Raw genomic sequence first — 11,766 nt, 5'->3', positions numbered from 1 at the left:
CTTTTTACACTTTAGAAAAAAAAAATTTTGGCCTAGTCTTACTAAAAATAGTTTAGACTTTTTAACAATGAGTTTATATTTTGCTTCCTTTACAGGGTCTTTTACTTTAGTTTCTTTATTGTTTCCAGGTTAAAGGGACTTAAATTGACATTTGTACAGTATTCTGAATTAAGTATTAATCTCATCATGGATATACGGTTGTGATATTTAAAAAATACTTAACCACTTTATCAAAGAGTTGATATAGAAGTCCTGCAAGAGTGAATAATCCAAAATGTTGGACATGTTTTGATAGTAATGTGTATATTTAAATAATAATTTCAATGATTCAGGATTTATAGGAAATGTTTGTTTGCATTTAATTTTATGGCATTAAACAAATTATTCTTGTTAAACTATTATACAGTAGTGTTTAGCTTTTAATAAAAAATGTGTATATATCCTGTTTCAGGTCAAAGGGACAGTTTTACCAGCATGAGCTGTTGAACTCCTTTGAAGACTATTAATTATATCAGCCTCAGTAATAGTCATTCTTTTTATATGCAATAACTAAAGAATAATGCTTTTCTATTTCCTTGACTTTGATTGTTATCAAGTTTTATTTTAATTTTTTTTCCTGAAGTTGAAAGGGATGGCAGCTGAAATTTTTTCTTATTTCTTTGTATACCAACTGTGGTTTTTGCTATATATCTTTTAATATTAATATTTTTGATGTTAAATTATTTTTTGTGTTTTAAAAATATCTGAAATAAATAGATTTGCTTTTTCCCTACGTGGTTGTTTGGTTTGTTTGGTTTGTTATGTTTTCTTAGTTTTTTTTTTTTTTAATTGTATAAACCAAATTAAAAAGATGATGAAAACGGTGTGTACACAAATTTTTCGCAGTCAGGTGTTTCACAAATAATTAATAAAACGTTCAGTGAATGTATTTGAACTGATGGTGTTTTATACACAATAATTAAAGAAGTCAAGAGTAAATCCATTGATAATAAGATGTTTTGGTAGTTCTGAATTTTAAAAAAAATTACCATTAATTGTCTATGTATAGGATATAACAAAATTGGAAAGATTTCAATTTTTAGCATGCACACATGCAATATTTAAGGTTAAAAACAGACAAGACATTTGCTTTGAATTGATACTAGCCTTTTTTAATGATGTTTTAACATAAAAAAATTAGTTATCATACAGAATAACTTTATTCCTTCTGTCTTATGTCTTCTCATCTATATATATACTTTTTTCTTTTATTTTTGATTTCTTTTTCATTTTGTTACTAAATATTTTTTAATAATGATTATTATTTTTTTCTGCATTATACTAAAAATTATTTTTTTTACTAATCAAATCAAACATGTTTATTTACTTATGGAATGTTTGTAAAATAAGTGAGAACTATGCTCATTAGTTATTCTGATTAAAACTTCCACAAAAAGCTTTAAAAAGAATTTAAATTGTGATAACTTAATTTTCGCTAGCACACATTGTATCGAAATGCTATTAAGTAGTTTGTATTCAACTGCAACAATATTATATTTGATTTTTATTTCTTGCAAATAAGGTAAAATGTGAGTTTTTTCTAAACTAACATTAATTTAAAAAGTTAGTATTTTTTCTCTTTTCTTTCTTTTTAGAAAAGCAAAACAGAAGATTTGCTTATTGTTGATTAAATATTAAGTATTAACAACTTTTTGATATCATTTGCCATGTAATGCACCTGCGTTTCAGCTTGGTTTTTTTATTCTAGTTTTATGCGTAAATAAATTTAATAATTTGTAAAAATGTTTTTTATTGGATAAATGATGTAGGTGGAGTAGCTTTTTGTTTATATAAACGTACGAAATATATAGATAATATTTTTCTTCAAATGTTTTTCAGGTTCAATATAATTATATACCACAACAAATAAATTATTCTTTATGACTATTATAAGCTAGTTTGCTTTTTTATGTTAGATGTACTGATTAAGTTAATTTTTTTTAAAAAAATACGTTTCTATAAGGATGGGTAAAAATGATTAATAAGACATCTAATATAACCCTAGTTTATTTTGCTGTGAATTACTTTTGTTTTAGTCCATAATATTTGTTTATAAAAAGACATGTAAAAGATAAATCAAAAAGTCAAATGAATTAAACAGCCCAGGTTTTGAAATTTAATGGGTGACTGAAAAAAACCATGAACTTTATGAAGGGTATGGGGAAACCAACACAATATGAAACTGTAGAGGATAGGAAAGATTTACGGATACCTGTGCAAAGTGAAGAAGCATTCGAACATGGAATATCTTTTAAGTGCAAGGTAAAATTTCCTCTTTTTGACAGAAATAGTCTTATTATATCATGATAACGACAGTTCTAAAGATAAATTTAGCCTGAATCAAATTGATTTATTGTGGATGTTTCTATTTTCCAAAGCTTTCCGCTATATGTCAGGTTTGTATGTATGCATGCATGTTATAATCAGTATAAAAATGGTGGCATTTTTTATAAATTTTATAAATGTTATAAAATTGAATATACTGCACAATTAAATTGGCAAGTGACACAGTGATTTCATTCGAGTAGCTGAAAATATCATGCCGAAATATGAACTTTTATTACACTCAACACATTAGTCTGTCTTGCTATGGCAACCATATAGCGTAATTCTCAAAAAGTAATGTGCTGCTGAGAGAATTGTTAAACATTACAATTACATTATCTCAATTACTATATTACAGTTGTCAGGGAAGAATAGTTTTTAATGTTATTTTATTGGTACAACTTATGTTACTTTGCTATAGTATGTTGGTACAGAAGAGATACCAAGACCAAATAGCAGAGTAGAGATTGTTGCTGCTATGAGGAGAATACGGGTAGGTTTTTCGAGATATTCACAGCTTTTGTTGTTGATAGTAGGTTTATTAAATATTCCATGTTTTTGTGTTGATTTCTAAAATCAAGTTTTTTATATTCAGCTGACTTGCATGGATAGATCAAAGCATAGTAAAATGTTTTGTGAACATTTTGTCCCTATTGATCTGTGTGATGTACCAGTTGTAATGTGAGGTAGTGTAATTTGAAGCTAGAGAGAATTAATAAGTTCAGTTCTGATGTGTTGAAAAGTTAATAAACCTAATATTTAATGATAATTGAGGCAATAATGTAGTTGAAATTACAAAACTAAAATTGGGCATATTTGGAATTATTAACACACCTAATTATGTTTAGTATGAACACAAATATCGGAATATCAAGAAGCGCAAAGTTTTCATGGATATTTCTGCTGATGGTATAAAGGTTATATTAAGAAAAAAGAAGAAAAAGGTAGTTCCTGTTTATGTAAAACACCTTATTTTCATATTTTTCCTTTTCTCTCATCTGTTCATTTTATATTTCCGCTCATATTTTCTCTGAAAGTTACCTCAGAACCTAGGAATCCTTAAAGAAAGTTATGTTTTTATAAGGTAATTGGAAAAAAGGGGTGGGTGTGTGTGGAAGGGAGGGACGGACGAACGGAGTGAGAGGGTGTTGTTAAAGCATAGAACATTCTTAAAAAGGCCAAGGGTTTTTAAATGAATAGTCAAGGACAAATCTTGAAAAAAAATCTAATAAAATTTTATGTCTGAAGGTCTACTGTTTTTTTTATGGAAGGACATCATAGCATATTTTGAGAGGTATCTCAAAATAGCTACAAAGGGAGGTCATTTTATCATGTCAAATTAAATGTAGCAAGTTAACTTCTCACAGTTCTAACTGGGTTTCTTTTGTCGTTGTGGGTCTTGTTCTTAGAGCTACTCAAATGTTGTGTCATGGAAGTACTGGAGTGAAAACACTTTACTTTTAAAGTTTCTACTATTATTTCTGTAAAGTATTGTTCTTCCATAAAGTAAATTTGATTTCGGATTATTTATCTACTCTTTTAACTTGAAATTTGACTACATTAATCTTCATGGTTACCAATGTGTGTGACGTAGCTCAGTTATAGTAAAATTAGTAATTGTCACGGAACAACACTGTCATGGAATTATCAAAATTCCTATTTTTCAATCGCTTTTAATATCTTGTGGAAAAGTTCATCAATATACAAAGTAAATCTTCATGATATTGTTTAATAGTTCCAAGTTTATAGCATAAAAAGTAGCGTATTCTTCACATTCAAGAGTTTGTAGTTTGTATATGCTAAATGGTTTCTCCAAACACCAGACTCCAACATGAAGGTTTTTCTTATTAACAAACTTCTCCATGAAACTTAAAATTCTGTAAATAATAGCCATTTACAATAAAGTATTTTATTTTTTGTAAATTTTAGAAAGTTAGTCATAAAAATTGACAAGACAGATTTATTGTCATATCATATCAAATGTAGAAAGCACATTTTACTGCATATTTTATTTTACTGCATATTTTATTTTACTGCATATTTATTTTACTGCATATTTATTTTACTGCATATTTATTTTACTGCATATTTATTTTACTGCATATTTATTTTACTGCATATTTATTTTACTGCACGTTTTTTTACTGCATATTTATTTTACGGCATATTTATTTTACTGCATATTTATTTTACTGCATATTTATTTTACTGCATATTTTATTTTACTGCATATTTTATTTTACTGCATATTTATTTTACTGCATATTTTATTTTACTGCATATTTTATTTTACTGCATATTTATTTTACTGCATATTTATTTTACTGCATATTTATTTTACTGCATATTTATTTTACTGCATATTTATTTTACTGCATATTTATTTTACTGCATATTTATTTTACTGCACGTTTTTTTACTGCATATTTATTTTACGGCATATTTATTTTACTGCATATTTATTTTACTGCATATTTATTTTACTGCATATTTTATTTTACTGCATATTTTATTTTACTGCATATTTATTTTACTGCATATTTTATTTTACTGCATATTTTATTTTACTGCATATTTATTTTACTGCATATTTATTTTACTGTATATTTTTTTTACTGCATATTTATTTTACGGCATATTTATTTTACGGCATATTTTATTTTACTGCATATTTATTTTACTGCATATTTATTTTACTGCATATTTATTTTACTGTATATTTTTTTTACTGCATATTTATTTTACGGCATATTTTATTTTACTGCATTTTTATTTTACTGCATAATTATTTACTGCATATTTATTATACTGCATATTTTTTACTGCATATTTATTTAGAATAATCCAATAAACTACGACGAAAGTAGTTTATTTATCATGCATTACCCGATCAATAGGTATGTTGTCCAATGGACTCTTTTTTGCATCGTTCTGCAGAAACCTTGTTTTGCTAGCCTAAGACAGGTGCATTTTACAATGTTGTTAAGTTTGCATGTACTTGATGAAGTAGGTAAAAATGTGATTTTTTATACAAGTAAAACCTAACTTGTGGATAAGTGTTTTGGTTGTGTAGCTGATTTAACTGATTGTTCTTTTTTTATTTCTTCTTGTAGGGTGTTTTACGTGTCTCATGACTCGCAGGATTTAAAAATTTTGAGTTACATAGCCAGAGGTGAAGATGGCGTTTTTCGTTGCAGTGTCTTTAAAGCATTGAAAAAGGTGAGATAAGACAAAAGTAAGCTTTGGAATTATGTGTGTGTAGACTCCTATTTATACAGTACAAGCAGTGTGCAAACATGTGCAGCAGGCGCAGTAAAAGAGGTTGATAAGTTATTCCTAGTGTTGTTTCTTACTTTCTCCAACTGCAATTTTTGTACAGTTGAATCATCACAGAAAAGGGTATTGGTATTAGTCGGGTTTTTTCTGATGTTTTACGTCTGACAAAAAATGAATAGTTTTTGTCTACCAGCGTATTAAAAAAATAGCGATTTTGGAGCGATGCTATGAAAGTTTTATATTGCATTAAGTTAAAAGTTTTTTCCGTTACATTAACGTTTAGATATATATGTGTTTTTTTAAATTATTGCTATACATTACTCCCTTTTGCAATTATGTAAATAGATGTTAAACATAATTTATTTTTCCCAATGATGGGAGAAGGATCTCCCGAATATCGCCTATAATTTTTGACAGGGTTTTCATCGATTTTGAAGAGGCTTCACTGTATTAAAAAACGTTTTCACTATATTAACACCAGCTTTTGTCGACCGAACGTCTAAAATCATAATTTCTTAAAACCACGAAGACTATAATCTTCGACGAGGTTTTTTTCTTTAAAAAAATCCACCGAAGATAAAAAATTGCATGGTAATCTTTATTTTTAGTCTGAAGCTATGCACGTGGTTAGAACTATTGGACAGGCTTTTGAAGTGTGTCATAAAATCAATCTTGGAAAGGAGAAAATCACGAATGTTGAGGAGAGCAAGAAAACAGCGGATACTGTTACAATTGACGATGAAAAGAGTATTTTCTTTTATTTTGTGTATTTTTCAATTTTTATGTACTGTTTTATATAGGCAATGTATACAAAAATTAAAATACAGTCAAGAAACAAAAACTTAGTATAAAACCCAAAAATATGCATATTTTAAAACCTTAAAAAATACTTATCCGGCATAGCTAAAACAAAAATTTTGAAGGTGTAAAATACAATGGAATATCCCAATGAAAGAGATATTGATAAGCATACCTTAGTAAAGCAATAAATTATTGTGGAAAAAGTGACTGCGACATAATTTATTGTGAAAAAAATGACTGCGACATAAGTTATTGTAAAAAAAATGATCAGGCATAAATTATTTAAAAAAAAAGACTGCAACATAAATTATTGTAAAAAAAATGACTGCGACATATATTATTGTAAAAAAAATGACTGCGACATAAATTATTGTGAAAAAAATGACTGCGACATGAATTGTTGTAAAAAAAATGACTGCGACATAAATTATTGTGAGAAAAATGACTGCGACATAAATTATTGTAAAAAAAAGACTGCCACATAAATTATTGTAAAAAAAATGACTGCGACATAAATTATTGTGAAAAAAATGACTGCAACATGAATTGTTGTAAGAAAATAACTGCAACATAAATTATTGTAAAAAAAATGACTGCGACATAAATTATTGTGAAAAAATTGACTGTGACATAAATTATTGTGAAAAAAATGACTGCGACATGAATTGTTGTAAAAAATTACTGCGACATAAATTATTGTAAAAAAAATGACTGCGACATAAATTATTGTAAAAAAATGACTGCGACATAAATTATTGTAAAAAAAATGACTGCGACATAAATTATTGTAAAAAAAATGACTGCGACATAAATTATTGTGAAAAAATGACTGCGACATGAATTGTTGTAAGAAAATGACTGCGACATAAATTATTGTAAAAAAAATGACTGCAACATAAATTATTGTGAAAAAATGACTGCGACATGAATTGTTGTAAGAAAATGACTGCGACATAAATTATTGTGAAAAAATGACTGCGACATAAATTATTGTAAAAAAAATGACTGTGACATAAATTATTGTAAAAAAAATGACTGCGACATAAATTGTGAAAAAAATGACTGCCACATGAATTGTTGTAAGAAAATGACTGCGACATAAATTATTGTAAAAAAAATGACTGTGACATAAATTATTGTGAAAAAAATGACTGCGACATGAATTGTTGTAAAAAATTACTGCGACATAAATTATTGTAAAAAAAATGACTGCGACATAAATTATTGTGAAAAAATGACTGCGACATAAATTATTGTGAAAAAATGACTGCGACATAAATTATTGTAAAAAAAATGACTGCGACATAAATTATTGTGAAAAAATGACTGCGACATGAATTGTTGTAAGAAAATGACTGCGACATAAATTATTGTAAAGAAAATGACTGCAACATAAATTATTGTGAAAAAATGACTGCGACATGAATTGTTGTAAGAAAATGACTGCGACATAAATTATTGTGAAAAAAATGACTGCGACATGAATTGTTGTAAAAAATTACTGCGACATAAATTATTGTGAAAAAATGACTGCGACATAAATTATTGTAAAAAAAATGACTGCGACATAAATTATTGTAAAAAAAATGACTGCGACATAAATTATTGTGAAAAAATGACTGCGACATGAATTGTTGTAAGAAAATGACTGCGACATAAATTATTGTAAAAAAAATGACTGCAACATAAATTATTGTGAAAAAATGACTGCGACATGAATTGTTGTAAGAAAATGACTGCGACATAAATTATTGTGAAAAAATGACTGCGACATAAATTATTGTAAAAAAAATGACTGTGACATAAATTATTGTAAAAAAAATGACTGCGACATAAATTATTGTGAAAAAAATGACTGCAACATGAATTGTTGTAAGAAAATGACTGCGACATAAATTATTGTAAAAAAAAATGACTGCGACATAAATTACTGTGAAAAAAATGACTCTGACATAAATTATTGTGAAAAAAATGACTGCGACATGAATTGTTGTAAAAAATTACTGCGACATAAATTATTGTAAAAAAAATGACTGCGACATAAATTATTGTGAAAAAATGACTGCGACATAAATTATTGTGAAAAAATGACTGCGACATAAATTATTGTAAAAAAAATGACTGCGACATAAATTATTGTGAAAAAATGACTGCGACATGAATTGTTGTAAGAAAATGACTGCGACATAAATTATTGTGAAAAAATGACTGCGACATAAATTATTGTAAAAAAAATGACTGCGACATAAATTATTGTGAAAAAATGACTGCGACATAAATTATTGTGAAAAAATGACTGCGACATAAATTATTGTGAAAAAATGACTGCGACATAAATTATTGTGAAAAAAATGACTGCAACACAAATTATTGTAAAAAAAAAAGACTGTGACAAAATTATTGTGAAAAGTGTGGTATGTTTTCTCCCTCTTCTTCCAGGACACCATGCCTTCCGAATTCCAATACAGTATGTATCACTCTTCCTCATCAGTCTTTTACAAACCGTTAATTCCATTATTCACACTAAAGTAACGACTGCCAGTCAGGCAATTTGTTTGGAAGAAAGTGCTACGAATCCTGAAGATAAGAAAAAGCAATACTAAACGACTTTTTAAAAAGCTTTACACCAAGTTTTTATTGGCCTGTTTTGATTTTTTGCTACTTCCTGACATAACTGTTACAGAAGTTTTTCTGTGTTAGGTCCTGACGAAACAGACATAGATGAGGTTGAAGAATCAGATATCGATTCTCCGATAAAAGGTCCAGAGATTGTTCAACTTCAAAGGCCGGTATCCACTTTGGTAACAGATTTGGACAGCGTAAGAGATTTAAAAGATCTCCCTCCTCCGTTGATATTACCGCCATCTTCAACAGGGCAGGTTAGTGTTTATTTTCGACGTTTTATGTTGATTCTAAATCATAAAACGTTAGAAAGTAAGGGCAGTTTAATTCCTGGATATAAAAAATACCTTTGGGAAAAGTGGTAGATCAATATTAATTATTTTGCAACAACTTGATGTTGAAAGCTTTCTTGCAAGACCGCAAATATGACAGTAATATTTTGAAAGAAAAAATGGGGTAAAATGAAACTGGAGTCCAACAACTGTGTCTTGTCACTGCAAAATTTTGTCCCAAGTGACAGGATCCTCAAATTAATACCCTATATTTGTTTCTTGTTCAATGAAACACATCAGTTGCCATTTAAAGTATCCAACACAGGAGAACGTTTAAAGTGTGTTTTTGTTTCATTTTATGTGTTTCAACCTGCACTTTAGGATTTGGTCTACCTTTTTGATCTTAGTGATCGTATTTGACTACTTTTTGTGGAGACATAATTGTTGATTTGTTTTTTTCTAGCCTGGACTACCAATGCTAGTAAATGGCGAACTGGGCAGTGAAAAGCATGGTCCGTTCACTTTGCACCAACTCCAACAGCTTTATCATCAACAACTGCTTCATCAAATGCAAGAAGCTGAAAACAGTCGAAACGAACTTTCCACGATACGAAATCAACTCAAAGTAGAAATGGACTCAAGGATGCAGGCTCAAGTAACATTTTTATTCTTTTTTATTCTTTTTTTTCGTTTCTCTACTTTTTTTTTCAATCTCAACCACCTCTTTTAGCATCAAGTGCATCGTTTACTAGCTCAAAATAGGGAACTTGTCGTCATCGTGCAGAAACTGATGTCTCAAGTGCAAGACAAGCACAATAAAGACTCCTCAGAACCGTATAACGAAACGTGGATGTTATCGCAGTTATCATCAAATGCTACCATATTTAGTAGCTCGTCGCTCTTCCCAAACTCCACTTCTGGAATGGGAACTTCAAACAACATTGACTTTGATTCACATGTTTTTGATAATTCAAATACAGGACCAAGTCCCCGTCACCCAGCCGTGAGCATGTCGACTCCGAGAAAAGATATCACGTTCGAAGATTTGGTTGGACGAAATATACCTTCGAATTCCCACCACGTTAATAGTCATGCAGCAAATACGTCAGTCGATACCAACGTCAAGACGAACAATTCTAGTCAAAACCCGTTCGGTATAGACGATATGTACAAATTTGCTTTCAACAGCACAGTCAATACCACAGCTTCGTCTGAGATGAACATAAAAAACGACACTTCAGTTGTGAATTCTGGTGGCACTTGAAACATACCAAAGATGTTAATATTTCCTTTTTAAGAATGTCATAAGATCAAATTGCTATTGGCGGAGATAATGAGCCACGTACCTAATACCCGTTCAAGTTCAGTTCTCACAAGTAAATAATAATGAAGAAGAATCCAAATATTGAAAATAATAGAAATAGTTGCGTGTATACGAATTTTTTTAAACTAGCTGAGAATGTTTTTTTCACGACAAGTTCTTTTGAATAGAAAACCTGTTTGTGCTGTTAACAAAAAAATCGAGACAATTCGAATATTTTTTTTTCGCCTGTCTGTTTGTTCGTTGTTTCGTTTTGTCGTTGTTTTAGTTTATACTTACTTAGTATCAGTTTAGGTAAAACATTTCTATAAATACAGATTTTTTTTATATGCATGACTGCGCGTGTTATTTTGTTAATTTGTTCATATTATATATATTTTACATTTATTACTTACCGCATAATTCCTTGTTTGCTACACCTCTTTGCCAAAATGATAGAGTAACTATCTCCACATCAACGATTTTAAAAACGAGGCTATAATTAGCGCTATAATTTGTTAAAAATTTGATGTTGAAGTGACGCAAAACTCTCCTGTTTTCTCTACCTTCATGTTTTCAAAGTTTTTTTGCATCTGTTTTGTCGAGCATTATTTTTTTTACTAATTTACCCAACGGACAATCTTAACGAACAATGAACCATTCCTATTTTTCAATCGAAGGAGCTGCGAGGAGGGTAAAATTGTTGATTTGGCCTGAAAATAAAAAGAAAGCTTCTAAAACTGTTCGTAGATCCTTAATGAATCGGATACATAAAGGTGTTGCCGGCAAGAGCGAGCGACATCGAACAAGTGTAAGACGTCTGTTTGCAGTTCAATGTATTTCAAAGTGTTTATCATATGTTTTGTAGTAAGTTATATTTCAACATGAATAAATGAATGAATTTTTTTATACAATTGTTTAACGATGTGTAGTTTACCCTCCACACGAAGCATCTTAGAAATCCTGTAGCAGGTAATGATGGTAACGGCGACGTAGATTGGTTGTTTAATATACACATACCTTTTCCATATTACGCCTGCCAAAAAGCTGAAAAGTGATCACGCTAAAATCAGGTTCACACTAATGCAAATAATGTGATTGTTAATGCTAGTTATTTGTGTTATTCGTACG

The 11,766-nt window shown here is 29.2% G+C and overlaps 1 protein-coding gene across 1 annotated transcript; it reads left to right on the top strand.

The window, feature by feature from the left end:
• Positions 1-2,048: 2,048 nt before the first annotated feature.
• On the top strand, positions 2,049-11,549 carry LOC130662345 (carboxyl-terminal PDZ ligand of neuronal nitric oxide synthase protein-like). The gene is made up of 9 exons (XM_057461191.1): positions 2,049-2,301; positions 2,786-2,857; positions 3,213-3,308; positions 5,203-5,261; positions 5,478-5,583; positions 6,249-6,387; positions 9,142-9,320; positions 9,799-9,990; positions 10,066-11,549. Exons 1-9 carry the CDS (start codon positions 2,179-2,181, stop codon positions 10,597-10,599), a joined length of 1,500 nt encoding a protein of 499 aa, XP_057317174.1. The 5' UTR covers positions 2,049-2,178; the 3' UTR covers positions 10,600-11,549.
• Positions 11,550-11,766: the final 217 nt, after the last annotated feature.

The sequence above is a fragment of the Hydractinia symbiolongicarpus genome, chromosome 10 (genome assembly GCF_029227915.1).
Source record: "Hydractinia symbiolongicarpus strain clone_291-10 chromosome 10, HSymV2.1, whole genome shotgun sequence".
NCBI lineage: Eukaryota > Metazoa > Cnidaria > Hydrozoa > Anthoathecata > Hydractiniidae > Hydractinia > Hydractinia symbiolongicarpus.
This window is presented reverse-complemented; position numbering and strand designations above follow the sequence as displayed.

What these genes read in the sequence shown, in the direction of transcription:
- LOC130662345 (XM_057461191.1), top strand. Translation starts at nt 2,179, where the DNA reads ATGAACTTTATGAAGGGTATGGGGAAACCAACACAATATGAAACTGTA. An exon ending in GAATATCTTTTAAGTGCAAG is followed by an intron (nt 2,302 to 2,785) that starts GTAAAATTTCCT and finishes ACTTTGCTATAG; the next exon opens with TATGTTGGTACAGAAGAGAT. An exon ending in CTGCTATGAGGAGAATACGG is followed by an intron (nt 2,858 to 3,212) that starts GTAGGTTTTTCG and finishes AATTATGTTTAG; the next exon opens with TATGAACACAAATATCGGAA.